The sequence below is a fragment of the Lygodium microphyllum genome, chromosome 8, assembly GCF_053477565.2.
Source record: "Lygodium microphyllum isolate KBCC chromosome 8, Lygodium_microphyllum_v1.1.10, whole genome shotgun sequence".
Lineage (NCBI taxonomy): Eukaryota > Viridiplantae > Streptophyta > Polypodiopsida > Schizaeales > Lygodiaceae > Lygodium > Lygodium microphyllum.
In genome coordinates, this window is record NC_141142.1 from 47,070,245 (window position 1) to 47,094,288 (window position 24,044).

At 39.5% G+C, this 24,044-nt stretch overlaps 1 protein-coding gene across 4 annotated transcripts in view; it reads right to left on the minus strand.

Moving 5' to 3' along the window:
• The window catches only part of LOC148032243 (DHHC-type zinc finger family protein), a 69,332-nt gene extending 51,912 nt beyond the window's left edge, over positions 1-17,420 (minus strand). Inside the window, exons 1-2 of one of the 4 annotated variants that reach the window (XR_015691593.1) lie at positions 17,211-17,420; positions 17,034-17,127 (exon numbers count right to left, since the gene is read on the minus strand). Coding sequence is in view for 3 of the 4 variants with exons in the window: in XM_087682887.1 (XP_087539013.1) it covers positions 17,034-17,127; positions 17,211-17,356 (240 nt within the window). In the remaining variant the exon portion in view is untranslated. The remainder of the gene's footprint in view (positions 1-17,033; positions 17,128-17,210) is intronic. The other 3 variants (XM_087682889.1, XM_087682887.1, XM_087682888.1) reach the window with 3 other exon arrangements.
• Positions 17,421-24,044: the final 6,624 nt, after the last annotated feature.

Here is a 24,044-nt window from a genome sequence, read left to right on the forward strand (position 1 = left end):
TGACCGTGTGTGTCAAATTTTGTGCCCATGGGTATATGTACAATAGAAATTGCAGCTAAAATTTGGGACTTCTCATGTAATGTGATGTATTTGTCCTTGGAACAGCTGTAATCAGTTGTGGAGTGCTGTAGCACAAGGTTTAGTGCTTCTCGAAATTTATCTGCAGATCTAAGATTTCTGCTTTTACGTGGTTATTTATTGCTAGTTGGTACTTGTCTGTACCTTGGTCACTTGTGTGATAGTTTGGGCCTGGATTTACTGAATTTTTTTGTCACATTTGAGCTGAAAATCATGGCTGGCAGCAGTGACAACAGTAATCTCATGCACATTAAGAAGCTAGGAGCACATAACTTTGCAGTCTGGCAAAAACAGTGCTATAATATCTTGTTGCAAAAGAAGCAGGCAACCCCATTTACAGCTAATGGGTACTTTGCCCTCAGGCAGATTGACCAATTTCCATGTGTTATTTTTAGTCAATGCTGCATATTCCTCATCCATGGTAGCACACTAGTTTTTATCTCTAACTGCCTCACTGAATTTCGTAGACTCTCTGTAGCTTGACAATTATGTCTGGCTAAATACCCACTGCATGTCAACCTATCAATTGGTTTTGTGACCCTTTTAGATCTTCTCAACTGCTATTCATTATACGATTGCCTCTCATGAGGCGGCACGTACCTGCTTCTGCCTTACACTAGGCGTCATAAGCGGACCAGTAACATCATCAAGAAATTTTTCCTTGCCTTTATCCAATCTTCCTTCATTTCTTCCATGAGTAGAGCACTCTCTACATCACCATACAAAAGCATTGCATTAGAATTGCTCATAGCAGTACTGAACGTATCCCAACTCTCCACTAGAGTGCAAAGCAAGAACATAGCCTTAAATTGTTCATCAATCTTGAACTCCAAGGGAACCAGCTGGCTGAAAATGGAGTTAAACTCACTCAAGTGGGTAGACATTGATGTACCCTCTTTCATACGCAAATCCATAATCTTTTTCACCCAATAAACTTTGCTTGCGGCACTCTTTTGTGCATACACTTCTTCCAATCGAGTCCAAATAGTATAGGCAGAATCCAAACTTTCAATGTTAAACAGCAAGGCATCAGAAATCTATAGCTCAATGGTTGAGCGTGCAAGCTCATTTAACTCATCCCAATCTTCCGGTTCCATATTTGCGAGCTTTGCCCCTTTGGTCTTAATCGGAACAATGCATCCAATAAGTCTTCCATTGCTTTGCATACTAGGGGTAAATCACAACAGAAAGGCAAATCTTATAGCAAGGGACGCAGTAAATCACGTGGTAAGGATGTTGAATGCCATCATTGTGGCAAGAAGGGTCACTTTAAACGTGACTGCTATAAATGGAAGAAAGAGAAAGGAAAGGACAAGAAGACGGATGATAGCAAGGAAGAGAAAAAAGAGAGTTAACCTAAGGAGAGCAATGTCAAAATTGAAGAGGTGAATGTAGTCACTCATGATAGTGACAGTGGGAATGACGTACTCTTTGTCTCTTCACACTTTAGTACACATGCTTTAATTGCAAATATGGATGATGACGTGCACACTTGGATTCTAGATTCAAGTGCTGCCTTTCATGTCACCCCTCGTCATGAGTGGTTTTCTAACTATACAAGGACTCAACATTATGTCCATCTTGGGAACAACTTCAACATGTACAACATGTATCTCAGCTCAAGAAGAGCTTGATTAGCACAGGGCAACTAGATAACGATGGATTTCATACCACCTTTGGTAATGGGAAATGGAAGATCTGTAAGGAATCTAGAGTGATTGCCAGAGGTTATAAAAGTGATACCTTGTATCCTCTCCATGTATCTAGTGTGTGTGACCATGTTGTTGCCGTGACCGAGCAGCCAAGTGTTTCTTTATGGCATGGCCGGTTGGGACACATGAGTCAAACTAGAATGAAAGTGCTTTCTTATTTGGGTTACTTGCCTTGTCTTCGTTATGGTCATTTTGAGCATTGTGATAATTGAGTTTATGGTAAACATGCATAGGCGTCTCATAAAAAGTCTCTTTCGCTGAAATCTTCTCTAGAGTTAGTACATTCTGATATATGTCAAATGCCAGGGTTATCTTTAGGGGGAATGAAATACTTTGTCACATTTGTCGATGATGCTACACAGAAGGTATGGGTTTACTCTATTCGTAGCAAGGACGAAGTGCTTGACAAGTTTAAAAAATTCTTGGCATTGGTTGAAAATCAACCTGATAAGACACTTAAGTGTCTTCGCTCTGACAATGATAGGGAATATGTGTCCAAAGCCTTTCAAGCATTTTGTGACAGCAAAAGGATAAAGAGGGAGCTCACTGCCCCTCATAATCCACCCCAAAATGGAGTAGCAAAGCGTATGAATCCGACCATACAAGATAAGGTCCGTACGATGTTGTCTCATGTTGTATTACCCCATGGTTTTTGGGCAGAGGCTGTTATAACAGGCGTACACTTGATTAATCGGTCGCCAAACAAGTCTTTGGGAGAGGGAGTTCCCCAAGAAGCGTGGTCGAGCAAGCCACCTTCGTATGCACACTTGAAAGCGTTTGGCTATGAGGCTTTTGTACACATTCATGAAGAAGAACGCAGCAAACTTGAGCGAAAGTCCTGTAAATGCATTTTCCTAGGATATGGTGACACGAAGGTGAAATGGGTTATAGATTATGGAATCTCGAGAAAAGAAAAGTAATGCACAGCAATGATGTTATCTTCCGGGAAGATCACATGCACAAACAGCCCGAAAGAACAGAGGAAGTCCATAGGGTTGTATTCCGGAAAGAAATACCTTTTGCACAGCAAAATGTGCCCATTGTACAGCAGCAAATACCTGATGTAAATGAGCTTGTAAATGCAAAAAATAATGCTAGAAATGATCAGCCAACCATTGCCCATAATGATGAGCCACTGGATGTGCACGAACAGCCAGGACAGCAAGCTGTTAATGCTGATTTGCAGGCTGAAATGTCAGGACAACAAGCTGAAAATGGAAATTTGCAAACTTGACACCCAGCAAACAATGATCATTGGGTTAGGAGATCATCTACGGCTACTAGACAACCTGATAGATTCGTTCCTAGTGCGAACAATGTGGCTGATTATGTCATGTTGACAGACTATGCTGAACTATCCTGCTTCAAGGAAGCAATGGACAGACAGGACAGCAAGAAATGGTATAAAGCCATGTTGTCAAAGATGGAATCTCTTGAGAAAAATGGTACTTGGGACTTGGCGCAGTTGCCTAAAGGGCAGAAAACCCTTCCATGCAAATGGGTTTACAAGATGAAGGTCACTTTTGGTTCCTCGCCAGAGTACAAAGCAAGATTGGTTGTGAAGGGGTACAAGCAAGAACATGGAGTTGACTTTGATGAGATCTTCTCTCCTGTAGTCAAGATGACTACATTGAGAACCATTTTGGGCTTGGTTGCAGCTGAGGATACGGAGCTCATCCAGATGGATGTAAAGACTACATTCTTACATGGTGATCTGCATGAAGACATATATATGCAGCAGCCTGAAGAGTTTATGGCACAAGGGAAAGAGAAGATGGTATGTAAACTCAAAAGGAGTTTGTATGGGCTGAAACAAGCACCAAGAGAATGGTATCATAAGTCTAATACATTTATGTAGTCCCAAGGTTTTTATAGAAGTCACGTGGATCACTGCTTGTACACCAAAAAGGCAACAGATGGCAGCCTGATTATCTTGTTTCTGTATGTTGATGGCATGCTGATTGTTGGCAGGGATACTCATGCCTTGGACTCGCTGAAGCAAAGTCCTAATGGCAGCTTTGACATGAAGGATCTTGGTGATGCAAATCACATTCTAGGCATGTGAATACTCAAAGATAGGTCAAAAGGATTACTCTATCTATCTCAGCAAGAGAATATCTCCAAGGTTTTGCAGTGTTTCAATATGGAGGGGGGGGGAAACAATTGGGGTTCCATTGCCTCCATATGTGAAACTCAGTGCAGATGACACCCCTACATTTGATGATGAGAAGGCTGAAATGGCCAAGATACCATATGCTTCACCTCTTGGCAGTTTGATGTATGCTATGGTCGCTACACGTCCTAACATTGCCTTTGTAGTGGGAGCGGTTAGCAGATACATGGCAAACCCTTGCAAGAAGCAGTGGGAAGCAGTGAAAGGTATTATGAGACACCTCAAAGGCACAAAGGATTTGTGCGTCTGCTTTGGAAAGCAGAATGCATCTGTCATTGGCTTTACGGATGCAAACTATGTTGGTCATGCGGACTGCAGAAAGTCCACTTCTAGGTATGCGTTTACCTTCACAGGAGGAGCAGTCTCTTGGATCTCCAGGCTACAAAAGTGTGTTGCACTGTCTACTACAAAGGCAGAGTATGTGGCTGCCACTGAGGCATGCAAGGAGGCTTTATGGCTTTCACGACTGGTGGGAGAGCTTGGCATTACAAAGTTACCTATTCTCCATTGTGATAGTCAAAGTGCTATCATGCTAGCACGGAATCCCGTATTTCATGCAAGGACGAAGCACATACAGGCGAAGTATCACTTAATCAGAGATGTACTTGACAACAAGAGCATTGAGCTTGTCAAAGTGCATACAGATGATAATCCTGCAAACCTTCTCACGAAGGGTCTTCCAGCAGAGTGGTTTGCTCATTGCCGACACATGCTGAGAGTTGGATAGATATATGTATTTCAACTTTGTACATACCTAGACTTAGCTTATTCTTTTCTCCTCTTAAGGCACATTGCCTTTAGATGGGAGGTTGTTGGGAATAAAGGGTCATCGTGCCTTTATATGTGCACGAGTGTGAATACATCCCTTAGCACATTTGTAGTTTTATATATATATCTATCCAAAAACCTAAAGAGGTACACTCTTCATTGTATGGTGTATCCAAGAATGTCATGCTCACACTCTCCTTTCTACTACTCTATACTCTCTCTCTATTCAAAGACCAGAGATGCCTGGGGCTCTTTCTACTGGAAATACGACGCCACAGAGACCACCTCCTACGAACCACGAAGCAAAGACAAGGAGCCACCAACCAACGCACACTCAACGAATTCTACCAAATACCAGCTACCCTCCCCACCACCGAGCCCCCACCAGCCCAACCGGCCTCTCGACCCCCGGGGACCACCTTCGAAATAGCCACAGCGAGAGGTAAAGCCCGGCGCCCACGCCCCGCCGGCCCCCGTCCCCGCAGAAGACACATGTCGAAGATACAAGGAATACTACGCCGCCATCGGAGGGCCCTGCCCCACCGCTTTAGTCTCTCCATGTTAGACCGACCCATGCGCCTAGGATGAACACCCCAAGAGCAATTCCACACAGCGCTAGGAGTACCTCTAGATTGTATCTAGTCTAGATATCATTTTGTACCTACTCAATTTAGTTCAACATAGCATAAACGTTAGCTTCACTAGGACTTTTGAAATCTCCCAAACATTTTGTATGCAACATTTTGGTCTCATAGGCCAACTTGGCCTATTGTAGACGTTAATATAACTTTCTTTCTTTCTTTCTTTTTCTCTCTCTCTCTGTGGTGAGAAAGCATTGTGTGTCTCGATCCTTGCGCTCTCTGTCATAACAAAGGAATGAATGAGAGAGTGGCCTATAAATAGGCACAGTTAGTCTAGGATGACACCCCTTTTTGGGGCTGCAAACCCTAAACGCAAAACACAGAAACGCATACTGCGGGTGAAGGGTGAAAGGTTTCTCAACACCATAGTCTATGTATGAAAGTCGTTGCTGCCTGGACCAAGGCCTCAACCACCATGGGCGATGCTTCCAACTCAACTCTGATAATCTCATGTGGGGTTAAGCTCTTTGCTCATATCATACGTAAGATCATCATGACCAGTGGTTTTTCCATACGCTTCTGCCCGTCATAATATTTCTTCTCTAGTCTATCCTGGCCTCCCAAAGGCTGTCTCCTCATATGGAAGAGACTCAGACCCCAAATAGCTGCCCCATATAAAAGTCTGGGTGTAACCACGGTGTCAAAAAGCCATAGTTTGGTGCACGGTTCATGAAATTGTATGTGAGCACATTGCCTCTCCAATGCACCTACGACTGCATATGCTTTTACCAAATGAGCCTCTAATGTCAGCAGTCTCTCTCCAAGAGAACTGTGATCCCTTCAATGTGACCCGCAAATAAACTTATTGCCTAACCATCTCCACTTGCTCTCCATCAAAAGTAAACCGGTGCTCAATTCTCATCGCCCAAGCAGCTGAAGTGTTAAGTACCATAACTTCAGTTTTCCGAAGGTTCACCTTAATGTCTCCGTCTCTACAAAAAGTTGATAATGCATCCAAGTGTCTATTTAGTCCCTCAGGTGAGTCAGATATGAGTACAATATCGTTTGCATAAAGCAGTAATGATATCAACACACCTCGGCCCCACCAATTCTGTCCACATATTCCGAAATTTCATCTATGTACAACCCAAATAGTGTCAATGAAAGTGGGCAGTCTTGTTTCACCCCAATGGTCCTATTGATTGTATCTGAGATGTCGTCAGGTATCTGTACTCTGCCTGTCACTGCCTCATACAAGGCATAGATACTCTACTGTATCTCTATGGGCACATCAATGTCTTGCATTCTTCGCATGAGTCTAGCACGTGACATTGTGTCAAAGGCCTTGCAAAAGTACACAAAACAGCAATAGATCTTTTTCTTGAATGCCTTGCCTTCTTCGATAATTGCCCTCAATGTAAAGATATGGTCTAGAGTTGTATATCCCCTCCCAAAGCCAACCTAACCTTTTGATCTCAGGCCATGCATCTCGGTCCATCCACTCAATGCTTGTTCCACAATAGAGCCATATATTTTGGCCAACATGTGTGGCGTGTCCAATCATGATGTTTCGATAGTTACTAAGTAACGGGAGGTCTCCATTCTTAAAGAGCGGCACAATAGTATGGTCTGATCAACTGGTTGGAAATCCCTCACAAACTGCCTATTAAAGATGTGAGCCAGCATTGGTGCCAAGATATCACAAGTATGAGTGAAGTGTTCTGCTACTAAACCATCATGATCTTGGGCTTTCCCGTTTTTCAATTTCCATATGGCATTCCTTACTTTTTTTTCTGTGAAAAATATGCAATTTGTTGGTCTTGGGGTTGAGGAGAGTAGCATTGACTCTTTGCCGCGAACATCATAAAGTGTGCAAGCCTATCCATGCCAATCATTCGGTCTAGTAATCTGTATAGGTAGATGGCTCTCATGCATCCTTTTCCATGCTCTCTTCCTGTCCTGTCCCAAGAACATGGAATACATTTCTGTTTCTAGTCAGCTCAGATATTCCCACTTCTTTTTGCATACCAATCGTCTAAAGAGTGTCCAAACATGCTTTTGTGTACATATGCCAAGTGCAAATTCTTACTAAAAACATACTTGTGTTTCTTTGCACTCATCATCATACCAGGCATTCTGTGGGGCATTACCTGGTGGAGGCTTATCTGACAGTGTAATGTGCAAGAAAGCATCTAAAACGCAACAAGGCAGCCTCCGAAGGTGTCTGGCAGCAGCAAACGCAATAGAGTGAAGCTAGATCAATGTTAGACTGGCAATGAGAAGAGATAGAAAAATGTAAACGCAAATGTGGAAGATGACGTGGCAACTTGCCAAAGTGTCAAATCAACAAAACACAAATTTTGTGTGTCTAAAGTAGAATGACAACTAATCTGGTAAAGGTAGCAGCTCAAGAGTGAAAAGGCAACCAGTACTGGGGACTCCTCCAAGGCAGTGAATGCAGCAATAGATGGGCCGCCAACAACAAATGCAACTTCTTGGTTTGGTAGACACCAAGCGACAATAAATGGGGGTAGCAAACTACAAGAGAAAGCTAGTAAACAAGCACCAAATGGTAGATAATGACGACGGATAGCTCTGACTAAGATATCCTCCATGAACGGGGTGTGGATAGCAAAGCTCCGATACTTACAAACTGCAAAAATGAGATTGGTTGAATGGAGGGCAGCATGTCTATTTATAGAAAGTTTAGGGCCTCCCAAATTAGGGTTTGCAGGTGGGAAATAAACTCTCTAAGGTCGTGTTTCTTTAAATAAAGTTAAGTAAAGTTCACTAATTAAGTATGTTTTGGAGCTATTTTAAAAAAACTAATGCAATTTTAGCTCAATACCCAACACCTAGCATTTTCACGACATCTTCAACTTTTCTTTGGCACAACTCCCATTTCTTGGTAAACCTATAAGCAAGAGATGATGGTTGCTTTCACAATCGAGGCAAAGTATCGGACCCTTTTTGACAGCACCAAAGAGGCTATCTTCTTGAGGAAATTATTAGCAGCACTCTATTTTTCATATGCTTCACCGAATGTCCTCTACTGCTACAACTAGAGTGCCATTGCACTAGCTTGTAACCCAATTATCAATCCACAAACACAACATGTTGATGTTCACTTCCACTTCGTCAAAGAGCAGGTTGAGCTAGAAACCATCCGCCTCAAGTTTGTGTTTACATCAAACAATTTTGTAGACATATTGACCAAGGTGATCAACTGATTGATTCTTTAGTACTTACTACCCATGGGTACACCCTCCCCTACTTCTTTAGATTAACAAAGAGAGGGTAATCCCCTCTAGTTTTCCCTTCTACTTCAAGAGAGGGTAGCCTTTTTTTCTTGAGGGTGACAGGATTTTGATTCATCATTGCCTCACAAACATTTATTATTTGTATACTATATAATTATCTGCATCCATGATTATAAAGGGGTACTCGGGCAAGTGAACAATTACCTAGCGAGCGCACTATCCAAGTGGCACCATTGTATAGAATTTTACATAAGTATAATGATTTGCATTGCCTCTTGAATAACCCCATGCATTGGCATTTTGTTCTTGTACGTAAAAATCTATATGCATTTTTTCATTTTTAGTCAAAAAGTGATCAACTCTGGATCCACCATATTCATGGTAACTCACATAGCAATCTCCTAGAGTAGTCTCACTTTGCTTTCACCTTTTTTTTTTGCTTCACCGCATACTCTGTATAGATTTCTTGATAATTGGCATCCAATGGTGGTCGGGCTAGCTTGTCCGTTTTGTGATGTATTTGATCTGACAATCCCTTTATTCTCCCCTAGGAACATAGATTACTCAATAGAACAAAATTTGATTGAAAACAAACACTTAATGTTAAATCAAATCAAAGGTTAAAAGCCCTTCCAAAAAGAAAAGAAAACAAAACAAAAAGCAAGTCCACTGTGGTTCCATCCACCTTTGCAAGTCATGGTAGGCCACTAAGCAACCGACCAGTACCCTTTGTCCAATGCCTTAGCCTTTCTAAGATGATCACTTGGGCTCCCTTGGTAAGATAACCATCACCTTTGTAGTCTCGCTAGGCCATTGGGTAGCCAACATGTACCCTTTGTCCAATGTCATAGCTACGTTAGAGTGAGACGCTTTGGGAAAAAGATAGTATACGGGCTTGGGCTAGTACAATCCCTTTCTAGTTCCAGTTTTGAGCCTAAGAGGTGGTGTAAAGCTAAAAATGCATTATTTGCTAATTAGCCACTTAAAACAATACCAAAACAATCTTAATTAATCTAATTACCGAAACTTTCATCAAACGAAACGCAATTCTAGAGCAAGTGTCTCGTAAGCCGAACCCTAATTCGGGAAGACCAACTTGCATGTGCCTTCTCACTGCTGTCCACACCCTATTCGTGGAGGATATCTCAGCTGAAGCTACTACACACTATTGTCTACCTCCATGCACTTGTCTTCAACCCTCCATCTACTCTTGGTGACTACTACTAGCCAGCCTACACTGCCAGACATCTATCCCAAGCCATGTTTTATTGTTCTTCATCACTTGTTGCATACATATGATCATTAACTACTATTGCTAGCTGTCTACCGCCTTGATCCTACTGACTGAATTCCATTACTTTGTTGATTCAACATCCTACTATTGTGTTTGCTGCTACCAAACACTCATGGAAGCTATTTGCTACATTTCGGGATCTGCCAAAGTATAACACACTCTTCCACTCATACTCTCTACCTAGTCCTCACAAGACACTGGAGTTTGGGAATCATTTTTCACCTTGCATAGTGTATTTGTTGCATCATTCAATATTTAGATTTCATTATCTTATGTATTCATTGTCTTTATGTTAACCCTAACCCTAACTATGTTTCTTTATCAATCTATGTGTTTGAGCATATAATTATGCTTGTATTTTATAGACTAGCATTTCTTTACAAGGAAAAAGAAGGGGGTTGGGGGGGGAGAGAGAGAGAGAGAGAGAGAGAGAGGTTAGGCTACCTGGATTGTTGGCTAGTTGTGGACGGTGGATGGGACATGTACTGATGAGGAACTCCATGGTGACAAGGTGAACAAACAAAGAAAGATGATACTACGATGAGAGGGAAACCGACCCCTCTCCCTTTATAGGACTTTATTTTTAAACAAACCACAAGCACATAGCACCTAAACCATATACCATGGTAGTAATTTGTTATAGATCTAATAATTAAGATTTTAAAATCTTAATTTCTACATATACTAAGCAACAAGTAAATTTTCTTTATTTATGCTTTCATATGATTAAGTCAAGCAAAAAGTGCTTATTGGTTCAATATTAGATAGGAGCGTACAAAACATGTGGCTGAAATTTTAATAATAGAGCTTGTGGAAGTGAAGAAAGAGACCTCCATTTATATAGAAGTTTTGTTAGGTGCTCAAAAGTGGAAAGTGGAGGCTACAAAAGACAAGTGACTGCTGAAAACGAAAATGATAAGTATAGGGACACTTCTCACTTTCAAAAAGACAAATATTCCATTCTAGATGCCACATGACAATTTCCTAATAAAAGAAACTTCTAAACCTTCCACTCTAGAAATATCTCAAGTGGTTAAAATTTGAAAATGGCTACTAAAGACAAGATTGTTCCCTGCAAAATTCCAAAGCTTTTGATGCAAATAGAATTTCCATAAGAATAACTCCCAAAAACATTAACCTCTATATTTTAGGAGCCGCCAAATTTGGATTCAAGAGAGCTTAATCATATAAGTTCCCCGATTCATGGTTTGTCTCTTTGATCATGGCCATCTCATTTCACCTTTTAAAACCACTCAATCTATGGACTTCTAATCAATGTGACCACCTAAGTTGAAAAGTCATTTGGGCTTTCTAGTCAATTTGACATCCGACTAAGTCTTTGATTCTCTTGGGCATCTTATTTATGACAATCCAATTACAATACATGGCATTCTAGCAATCAACTACCCTTGAAAATAAAGATGAGCATTTAATCATAATTCATAAATACTCAAAGTATATACAAATCATATTTTAAGCTCTATAAGCATCATATTCATTTGAATCATTGAGGCAATACATCTTGATAATATCTATATACAAAAGGTGCTTACATTCTCTCTCTTGAAATCCATCTTATCCTCAAGATGTTGCTTGAAGTACTTCTAGTCCTACAGCTTCTTCATAAGCTACAAGTATTTTTGAGTAGTCTTTAAAATACTCTTTTGGTATCTATTTAGTGTAAGGAAGGATAGGATCGAAGCTCAGCACAGAAAACCAGTAGACAGTGTGAGAGTGAAGCACGACACCCAATACGATAGACTGAAAGAGTGTAAACTGAAAGTACAAGATACAACCCTTAAAGGTTGCAGGGGGGTGTTCACACCCGAACACGGTAAGTCCCCGTAAGTGTGTGTCATAAGCACATATGAAATAATACCATAAGTCTGGGGGAAAAAACCTCTCTTACCAAGAGTAAAAAGTGCCCTAGTGTCCTATTGATCACTGACACTCCTATGTGAGCGTAGGCGTAAGTAAGGCGTGAGTGAAATACCCAACAAACCCCCCTAGAGTAAAGAGTGATCAAGAGTAAAAGGATCATCTGCCACCAAAGGAGATCAAATTTAAAGCATGGCGAAATGCTTCAAATTTTTCACGAGGAAGAGCTTTGGTGAAGATATCTACCACATTACTAGTGGTAGGACAATAGACAAGGCTGATATCACTTGCATGTAGCCTCTCTCTAACAAAGTGATAATGTATCTCAATGTGTTTTGTGCGTGCATAAAACACTGGGTTCCGTGCTACTGCAATGGCACTCTGACTGTCAATGAACAAAGGAGTAGGCTCCGTAATAGATACATCCAAATCAGCAAGCAAGCGTCTAATCCATACGCATTCAATTGTGGTAGTGAAAGCTGTCTTGTATTCAGCTTCACATTATGGTGTGGCAACAGTGGACTATTTCTTGCTAAGCCATGATATACAAGACGAACCAAGAAAGAAACAATTACCACTAGTGAAGTAACATGAATCATAATTATCAGCCCAATCAGAATCACTGTAAGCATATAACTGTAGTGGTCCCCCCTTGGCATAAAGCAATCCAAGAGATCTAGTACCCTATAAGTAACGGAAAACACGCTTAACAGCTTGCCAATGTGACATGCGTGGCTTATGCATATATCTGCTCAAGGCTAAAACTGTAAACTGTATGTCTAGCCTAGTGTTGCATAAGTAAATAAGACATCCAACTGTTGAAGCATATGTGTGTATATCAAACAAATCGTTGGCATCATGTAATGACAATTTAAGTCCAGGTTCCATTGGTGTACAAACTGGCTTACAATCCTGTAAGCCAAACTCCTCAAGAAGTTTACCAATGTATCTTGACTATGATAACCCAATACCTCTAGCATCATGTATGAACTGAATGCCCAAGTAATAATGCAAAGACCCCAAGTCTAACATGTCAAAAGTTTGTTGCAAATTTTATTTAAATGCTGAAATCTGATCAGCATGTGTCCCTATAAGCAAGAGATCATCAACATAAAGACAAATGATCAGTATGGATCCCCCCTCTTTATATACGTAAAGGGTAGACTCAGATGAGCTGTTTATGAACCCTTGGCTAAGCAAGAAAGCATCTATCTTTGCATACCAAGCTCTAGGAGCTTGTTTTAAACCATACAAAGCTTTTTTCAGCTTGCAGACCAAGTGTTCCAAGCCCTCAACTCTGCAAAACCAATGGGCTGCTATACATATACTTCCTCATGAAGTTCCCCATGTAAAAATATAATTTTAATATCCAACTAATGCACAATCCATCCATAATGAGCAGCCAAAGCAACCATAGACCTAATGGTCATCATACGGGAAGTAGGAGCAAATGTCTCCTCATAGTCAATGCCTTTTTTCTGTGCATAGCCTTTAGCTACAAGCCTTGCCTTGTATTTGTCAATGGATCCATCTGCATTCTGTTTCAGCCTGTAGACCCACTTTATTCCAATGGCTTTCTTCCCAAATGGCAAAGACACCAAATCCCATGTTTGATTCTTAGTGATAGAATCCAATTCAGCTTTCATTGCTGCCAACCAATGCACACTCTGTTGTGCATCTTCAAAACATTCAGGCTCCTCATCATCAAAGGTACTTGCTGCCATAACGAACTCCATGGTATGTGCAGTATCATGTATACAAGCTTGCTTTCTAGTACGACCAGCCATGGGTGCATCCAGATGACTATCTTTCATAGTCTGTAAATACCATCTAGGCATTTGTCTTGCCTCCTAACTGTGCATAAGCTCTTGTTGAATTTCAGTTTCAGCACTTTGCTGAATATTCAGATCAGCCAATGGCTGATTTTCTGCATTTTCAAAAGGAGTAGCTGGCTGAACATTGAGTTCACTTGCTGAAACTCTAGCTGAATCACCAAATGTAATGGGCAGCAGCTCTTCAAATTTGCCCTTGCCATCAAATTCCAGTGGCTTAACCTGCTTAAGGAGATACTTGTTCTGCTGAATTTCAATCAAACTAGCGATAGTTGTATTACCCTGGGTTATCATAAGTTTCACGAATTAGTTTAGTGCTCAAACTTTTTAGCTTCGTTTCCACATTAACATATCTTACTAGTTTTGTAAAATAATGATGGGCCAAAGAACACAATATTTTTACAAAATCTAACTATTGTTATCTTTTATTATCAATAGCTATAAGCTATGATTGTTACAAGTAAGGGATATTTACAAATGACAGATGTTTACAAGTAGAGATACATGAGCATCGATAGGATAGGTCGGATGCTATGTATAATTTTCAAAATAAGATATCACTATAGCCCTTTTTGGCTTGCGTGTCCCCTTGTTTTTTGTTTGCCTGTGATATGCCAGAAGTCTCAAAACTCTGCGGAGCATTCTTCACTTGGCTGCCTTTACCTTCTATCTAGCCATAAAAGCCTGCTCAGAGGCTATCGTATCCACACCACTATTCCTCCGTGTTTGCTCCTCCTCTAGAAGCAAACTGACTAACTGAAGAAAAGTGATTGGCTACGCGGCAATCCTCATGGTGAGGTTTAAGGCCGTATAAAAAGCCAAGTACAAAGGAGGTAATGAGTTCAAAGTGGTAGGTATCATCTGTGCATCCGAATAGTACTCATCAACATTCATGAGTTGCTCTCGCAAGTCTTGAATTTTGTTCAAGTGATCCTGAATAGAATCACCTTCATCCATTTTCAATGTCTCTAGCTCTTTCTTTAAGAAAGAGATGCGAGTCTCATTCTTGCCTGCAAACATCTGCTCCAAAGTTAGCCAAGTTTCTCGTGAAGAAGTTGTTGAACGAATGTGGGGGATGATTGATTACTGAACTGCCAATGCAATCAATGACAAAGCATATGCATCCCGTGTATCCCATGCTTTTTGAGCTGCTCTTCTTTGGGAAAGTGGCTGAAGTGGAGCGGTTGAGGTGCCCGTGGTGCACATCCTCCTGGAGGAGGAATAGCTCGAGCCACAACTCCAAGTCGAGCTTCTTTTCCACTGACATAATCCCAAAGATTTTTTGCCACAAGTACATTCTTCATCATGAAGGACCAAAGTGAATAGTTCTTTCCATCCAATCTGTTCTCCTTGGATACATAGGTGAAAACATCTCCTCCCTAATTTGCCATGATTTTCAATTATCAAAAAATACAAAAGAGCAATGTCGAAACAAGACTACATTGAAAATCTGAAAATTTTTAAAATTTGCAAAAAATAACTTTCTGCAATTAGTGTACAGAGGTGCACTCTATCAAAACTGTCTGTTATACACACAGTCCAACGTACAATCAGTGTTCAGCAACACTGTACCAGCAAAATCCCCAAAATTTATTGTCTCAGGTTTGTCAAAACAGTCTGTCAATGACTGTAACTGCAGTGCGTATGCCAATGTTCCTAGAAAACATAAAAGCCTCAAAAAAAATCTATGGATGTGTCCAAAAATTGCATTTAATATGTCCCAGACACATTTCCTGACTTCTGTGTTTGTGGCATGGGAACCCTTGCTTTCAAAAATTGCAAGAAATTAAAAATTAAAAAATACCATACAAATTACGGTTTACTAGCGGCACTTCAATCAAGCTGAGCTAGCAACGGTTGATGAGCGCAACGACTAGCGACTTGACGGACGCAACGACTAGCGTGTGACACGGACGATGTGTTTGACGGGACGTTTGGCGCGGCACGACAGGTGATGATATGGCGGGGTGTGCAATAGCTAGTGTGAGGGCGCTGACAGGGCTGGGGTGTCGCAACAAGACTAGTGGCGGAACACTAACAAGGCACAGGTACGATGGCCAGAGGGCAAGCAGGGCAGTGGCGTTGAGCGAGGAGCTGCAGGAGACGGGTAGCGCTAGTGCTGGCGAGCTAAGTAAGGACAGAAGCTGCACCACAAAGACTGAACAGAACCAAGACAAAGTTGGACTGAGCAAGAATCTCCCGAATGCTGAGCGGAGCTAAGCTGTGCAGAGCCAATGCTGCTCTGATACCAAATGTAAGGAATGACAGGATCGAAGCTCAGTACAAAAAACTAGTAGATAGTATGAGAGTGAACCACGACACCCAATACGATAGACTGAAAGAGTGTAAACTGAAAGTACAAGGTACAACCCTTAAACCTTAGGGTTGTAGGAGGATATTCGTACCCGAACACGGTAAGTGCCCGTAAGTATGTGTCATAAGCATATACGAAATAATACCACAAGTTTGGGGAAAAAAACCCCTCCTACCGAGAGTAAAAAGTGCCCAAGTGTCCTACGCATCATTGACACTACTGTGTGAGCGTAAGCGTAAGTGAGGCAGCATGGTAAAATACCCAATATTTAGAATCTAAATTAGAGTAATTTTTAAAATTCAAAATGAACTTTTTGGAAGTGTTTATTTCTCATTTCCTAGTCATATGAAAAACTCTTTATTCTAGTGGAAGTATCTCTTCATATTCATCTACTTCTATCTTCAAATGGATCCTCTACTACACATTCCAATGGCGAAAGCCCTTCATAAGACTTCAAAAGATGAACATGAAAAGCATTGTGGATTTGCCAATGCTTTACCAATTGCAACTTGAAACAAATATCATTAATCCTTTCACTAACTTGAAATGGCCCATAATATCTAGCTACCAGCTTAGTAACTTGTGATAAACACTTGTTAGAGTTTCTTAGATGAGCTTGTCAAATTTTAGCCACACACAATCTCCTTCTTGTAAAGCAAACTCTAGCCACTTTGACAATCTCATCAATACATCAAAATAGTGTGGGTTGGTTATATGAAACACCAATTCTTGCCTTGAACGCGGTTTTTTTTTTTTAAAGAGGATCAATAACATGGAACAAGCCAATGCACTTTGGGGAAAAAGATTAGTAAGCTCAAGTTCTTCCCCTTCTAACTTATTCTATGTGCGAATGGTTCAACAAGCCCTAAATACATTCCTAGTACCGAGATTAATGACGTATTGGATGCTGTCAAGTAGTCGTGTGCTCAATAGAGTTGATTGGAAGTAGTAGACATCGTGAATAGTATCTTTCTCCTTCCATAGCCATCCAGTTTCCAAAACAAGGCATACATAAGATCACTCAGAAAATAAGCCATCCGTAAGAAAATAAGGCATCCATTAGATTACTCGTAGTTGATGCTGCCAAGGGAAATAAGATGCTCATAGAATGAAAAAATGCAACAGGTGATGAAGATACTAAACCTGCAGGATCGGGTTAGGACGTTCACAGCAGTAATGCTCCGCAGAAACGACAGCTCGTCTGCCTGATTCTCCGCAGACGAGGCCCGCGACCTTTCTGCATGCAGGGAGGCGGAATTTTTTCAACGAATTACAAACGAAGGACCGCCATTGTGTTTACAGGGAAGAGGGAGGGCTTACTCGAGCAACTCAAAACCTCCGCCAGTGCAGCAATGGTTGATCGACTGGATGAGTGTCCCTTCAAAGATTGGCCAATCCCCGCAGCAAAATATCATGAGGGAGAGGACTATGATGCCAATGTAAGCGATGGCGATCCATTGATCCATGTCTCTTCCCGTCTTTGCTTCCAATGCTTGAATTTGAAACCTCCTTTGTTCTAAAGTGTCCCAATGAGTAGTTCCTACGGTAGGGCCTTACCAAGGACTTCCTGAAGGGCAGCTAAGTTGGGAGAAATATTGGGTCTGCCCTGGGCAATTACAAGTTCCATTCTTGGGCTGGGCAGCATGGGGGATGCTTTGCATATGCGCCAACGGAGACGGGTGGGTTTGCCAAATAAAAAATAAAGCATATCAAAAATTGTCGTTTTTTTTTTTAAAAACGAACTCAAGGGGGGCGAGTGGTTTTCAGTAGCAATGTGTGTGCGCGTTCTATTCCCAAGGATAGACCCGATTCATCTACCTCACTTGTATAGGGAGTCTTAGTATCTTTTTGAAAAAATTTATCCTTTTGAACATAAAATATATGGGCCTTGCTCTCATTGTTGTGAGCCAGCTTAGTACGTGTAATTCTGTGCAAAACCTCAAGAATGCAATAGAGAACACCTCCCTCATGCATGGGCGAGCCAGCTTAGTACATGTAATTATGTATGAGTGAACACCTCCCTTATGCATCTATTTGTGAATTTGTATTATTACCTTTTATGCTCAAAAATCATGAAAAACTTTCTTTTTTGCTTTTTGTTTTCCTTGCATGAAGGACATGCTTTTGGGCCTAATTTTTCTAACTCCTATCCAATAATCTATTCAATGCTACAAAAATAATTGCCTAACACTTAGGCTTTCATACAAAGATTACAACCGTAGTAAATATATCTACACATGTGCACATATACCCATAATACAGAAATTCATTTGTGTGCACATAAATAGATTCATGGAAGTGTAGCATCCAATTATAATAATTCCATGTCCCAAAATGTGCTTTAATAATTATTATAAAATATATGCATAACTCCATTTGATAATCTGCGCACCAAAAACACAAGACACATTAGTTCTTTGCCATATATCTACCAAGCATGATGTGACCAGTGTACACATGATACCTTGCATAATGTTATTAATCATGCGAGACAAATAGAAAAATCAAATTTAAAAAAAAAACACATTATTGTTATAGCAATGAATAAATTAATTATCGTGGGGGTTAAAAAGTAATTGTCCTCAATTGATGAAAAACAAACAACATGGGTGGCTAGCCACATGACAATTGTCTCATGTGGTGAATCTATATATACCCAATGAAAATAGGGCATCTATAGATTTTCTTGAAACACTACCTCGTGCGATTTAAGGATAAGTTTTAGCACTAGGATTTCAATATCTTCCTCTAGCAATGAAGAATGATCTACGGTTGAAGTCACAAGTGATGTTCCCTTTAAAGGTCTTACTAGACTACTATAGAACAGATTATGAATTTGCTAATGATAAGGAATGCCCAATCTGCATGCATTATCATTGATCTTATAAATAATGCATAATAGCCTTCAATCTCATGTATCTTTAGATGTTTTTTAAAATATTTTAGCCTCCTCTTTTTTCAATATGAAACTCTTCTAAGTCGAAGAAGATATGTAGGATTGCTAGATTTTAATAATTATGCCCTGGACTTGAGGTAAGATGAATAAATGGTCTTGTTCAATGAGGTCATCTAATATATCAAATTTCAATAAGACTAACTTAGTAGTCTAAGAAGGCATGAGATGTGATATAACATTAGAAGAAAGATATTTAGGGGGTTTTTTTTACCCATAATGGTGCTAGAATCATGAAACAAATATAAGTATTTAAGCTTGATAGTATTGAAAAATATTAACTAGTAGCTTAAGGCACTAGTTAGTCATTAAACCAAACCTATCAATTGGGTTTACTAGTACTTAGCCAACACCATTGAAGATCTTCTTGTTCCTAACATCCCAAATAGGCAGTTAGATAACTCCTCTAATCACATTTTAGAATGAAGTAAAACCTAGGGACGTTCTACCTTCTGACTCTTAAAAGTGCTTGTGTCCAAGTGATTACATCATGAAAAAATGATTTCTTCAAGGTCACCCTCTTAACAAAATAAAATATCAATTCTGTGAAAGGGGGTTCCAAACCAAAGCTTCTTAATTGTCTTCATCATTGCTTCTTCCCTCCAATCGGGGTATTTTTTCTTCTAGTGTTCTTATGTTGTTTTACTCCGCAATGCACCATCTCTCTAGTTAATAACTTTTAGGCTTAGTTTTCCTAGAACGTAGTCTCTAGAGTCAAGTATAAAATGCTCAGTTTAATCTAATAATTATTGTCGTCAATTCTTCTTCGTGGCTTTACTTAGCTTATTCCTAGGTTCAACTAAAATAAATTAAATGCATAATTTTTAAATAATAACTATTATTTATGTTCATAATTTTTTTAATCATGGATTGAAATGATTAAATTATTAAAAAATAAATAATACAATATCAATATTTTATTAATTACTATTAAGTAAATCCAATTTGATAAGTTAATAATTTTTTTAAAAAATAAGCATGTTATTTTTTCTCTTATTAATCTTTGTTTAAGATATTCAAAAATTAACCTTTTTTCTCTTAGGGGGTATTTTAACTCCTAAGGTAATTATTTGTAACTTTTTTTTTAATATTGTAATTGGCTAAGACGAAATGGAAACAGGGTGTCCTTACTATGGGAGGGCCTCTCCTTATATTAGTGCATTGGAAGGTACGTAAGGGTATTGACACCTGACTTTGACCGCACCCCTTGCACCTCCCCTCTTAGGGGAGAAAATGTGTTTCTTACATGTGAATAATTAAGGGATTATGTATCTAAAATTGGCATCATCTCAAATGTGGATACATATGAAGCATTGAGTGGCTATGCCAACATACAACAATTCTACATCTCAAGGACTATGTATCTTGTGTCAAAGGGAAAACCCATCACAAAAGCAAGAAAGAAACAAAAACAAAGGATGAGACAATTGCCCATCGCCTACCTAAATGTAATGGGCCAAGATGGGACACGAATAGGGAGTCCTTAGTATGGCAAGTCCTTCGATGTTGCTTATTCCAAGTTACATAAGGGTATTTAGCAGACCAGGTTCAAACATTTGACTTGACACACCCCTTACAATATTATAATAAATTTATGTATTTATTTAATTAAAGTATCATCAAAATAAGTTTTAGAATTCAATGATTCCAAGATTTTATTATTGTTGTTTAATAAAATTTGAGAGCAAAATCTAGATCTAGTTTAGAGTATAAAGGAACATTGGAATAAGATTTGATGTTGTTAGAGGATTAGAATATTTACATGTGCTTTTATGAAGGCTTTGCTTGCTTGAGTCTCCATTAGCCTCACCTCATTGTTCATAAAGTTAAGGTGAGATAGGGCTTAGTGTTCAGCCTTATGACTCTTTGAAAGAAAAGTAAGTAGCTTCCTTTAATTGTTTTGGTGCTTCGAAATTATGCTTTTATGGATTTGAATGTCAATTTTAATGATAGGGCTTCATTAAAGAAGATATGGCCTTCGTTTGATAAGCCTTATTTAAAGAATATGTTGTTAGTTAAAGAAAATTTCGGATTCATCATCATTACACATATAGGGCTTTGGTTGAACTCATGGGAGAGGGTTGTCGGGGCAATAAAGCTAAAGTGGCTATGGCACTATGTACATTTTTTTGTTGCTACCGATGTGGATGGCATTTGCAACCATAGACTTACTTTATAGGGTGTCTTTTTTTTAAAAAAATTGCTAGTAGGGAAGGGGAGGAATTTTACTTGTCAGTATGGGTTCCAAATCTTTTAGTCTATATGCTTGTTTGTTCATATGTTTGTGTGTCAAACTTGTGTCATAGGTATGTGCATTCAATTTATAAGATACACCTACACATTCATGTCTTCTAAATATATTCAATGTCTATGATATTAGAAAGAACCATTACAAAATTAATAAAATATCTTATCATGAAATACAAGCCTAGGAGATTAATTGATGCACAATTTGACAGTAGATTAATCTTTCTTCTTAAGAAAGCTAGGAGAGAATTAAAGCCCATCACACCAAAGGTTGAACTCGCAGGTAGCCACTTGCAAGACCAAGCAAACATGAGCATATCATAGACATTGTAATATCTTCAATGAAGTGATCAAGGCATACCACCCCTCCTTCAATGGAGATCCTTCATCATCCTCATGTTCCACCACCTCGCCTTTTCCTTCTCGCCATAGTATTACTGAATTATTTATTGTTCATACATCATCCTTTCCGACATAGTTGAGTTATAGCGTGGAGCCTTGAACACCTTCATTTGTCTCCGATCTTAATTGATAACCAAGCATTCTAGACCTCTAAAATCCTTGCCATTGATATTGTTTAGGGGAAGCCCCGTACTATCATTGACTATTTCTCCTCTACATTATCACCTTTCATGGGTACTTGCATTGATCTTCGGTGATTATAGTTGCTTTCATCTTCATCTTGTTATATAACCATCGCAATATCCCTCCACCTAGGGACAGGAGAGACGATGGCCTTCAAGATAAATCTAGCCTCCCACCCTTTAGCATCTCTTGTATGTTGGTTGATAGGATAGTTGATGAAGCACTTGTCCCACTCCTAGATGTGCTACTCATGCATGACTTCACCATCACACACTTCTTTATCCTCCATCCCTTGGAGTCTGCAATTGGTCCAATGTCAATTAACAAGCCCTCCTTTAGCATGGTCCATGTCTCCCACCCCTATGTCTACGCACTTCAAGACACACTTCCATGCTTATGCCTCCATGCTCCATGATCCAAGGGACCCTAATTCTTGTACAAATTACAAATGTATATCAATTTGTAATATTTCCACACAATAAAAGTTAGTTAGTCAATTAATAAGTTAGTGAGATTACTAACTAAAGAAAGAAAAAAAACTAACTAACGTTATTACGCGAGCAAGCCTCACTCACAACCCGATAACGAGATGTTAAGGAGTGCCGGTTGGGGTAATCAACTTTGTCGAATGCACAACACAACTTGAAAAATTCAAATATTCGATAACACACCACAAGCTACATATAAAAACAAGATAAAACACAATGCCTCTTGAAACTCAAAACAACTAAAACCCAAATGTGGGTAGAGCATCACAAAACCACAACACAACGAAAATACCAACAATTCGAAAACAAACCAACTGAGATATATTTTCGTACCTTAACGACCTTGAGTCAATGTTCGGCACTTTGACACCCAAAAGCTCCAACTTCCAAATTGGCATGATAAGAGCTCACTCTAGCATGCGATCCTCCACTCTCCTCTCTCACAAAATACAATTGTAATCACGGGGAAGGCCCTCAACTCTCCATTCTCATCTCCTTATATAGTTTTCTATCCATACTCACATACCTTAGGCTTTTTGCTTTCAGCTTTTGGCTTTTGCTTTTCTACTGCTTTTCACTATTTTCGTTTTTTTTGCCCTATGTCTGTTTGCAACTTGTTTGGATCATAATTTCGTCATTTGAACTCGGAATATATTTGTTCGGGTACTTAAAACGATCGAAATGCATTTGGTCGACAAGCTGGTACGGGCAGAATTACGAAAATCCATAAAAAATGGACAAAAATATTGATTTTCGTAAATCACATCATTTTTCTCCATCTTTTATCTTGGATGACTTATTCCCTTCCTTGGCCTATTATTATTGTAATTACACACACTTTCACCACACATATCCTCTTTTCCTTCAAGAAATACTTGATGACGATGTAAAACGTACAATTTTTTCCTTTGATCCTCGAGTCTTCAAAATAAGCATTCTCTGGATATAAACCTGTTTTTTATGCAATGTGCCCTAGCAGGAATATGGTTTTTTGAAATGAACTCCGTGTCCAATCATTCATGATTTGGAAAAATATGCAATGTTGGATTCATGATATGCAACCAATCAATCGATGCTACACACAAAAATAATGTATGCATTGAAGAAATTGTGTCTAATCTATCTACATGTGATTGTGCGTCATGCAAAATGCAAACAAAACTTCTTGATTAATTTAAAATTCCTTATATTCACCTCTTAACTCTCATAAAAAAGATATGATATACTCCGCTCTACCCATCCAAAATCTCAAAATCACTTTAAAAAATGATGGTCCTTAAGATGTTGACCAGATAAGAACAACCCATCTCACAATTGGTGGTGTCCTTCACGACCCTCTAACTCACTCAACCTCCTTACACACTCAACCAGAGGTTCCTAACTTTGTGATGAGCATCCCAAATATCGTGCGTGCAAGAAATGTGTGTGTTCAATGAGACAGGTGCTCTCTCATGTGTGCGTGTATCTAAGATTTACTGCATATAATTGCATCGGACCTCATGCCATACTAGTGCTCAATGATGGTGTAAAACATGCATAATGCCACCCCATGGCATGGAAGTATTTGATAAGAACATGAGACGACCCCTGAGTGCAGTGCATCAAGTGCAACGTGAAGTGCTCGTGAATCCATTGTCCCCGTGATGCGCAAAAGTCTCGACAAGAAAACATACCTAGCTCCTCAATGTTCAGTAGCTATTGACAAACACAAGCTTCATCCTGTCCAAAAAAATACCAAGCTCGTCCAAGGCTATCAAGTTTCACACTCAACAAATCAAAGAAAATGTCAAAAATAAATCCTAGGTTAAACAAATACAAGAAATCGAATTACGAAATATCAAAACAAATTGTCACGCAAATAACTAAGCTGGCAAAAATCAA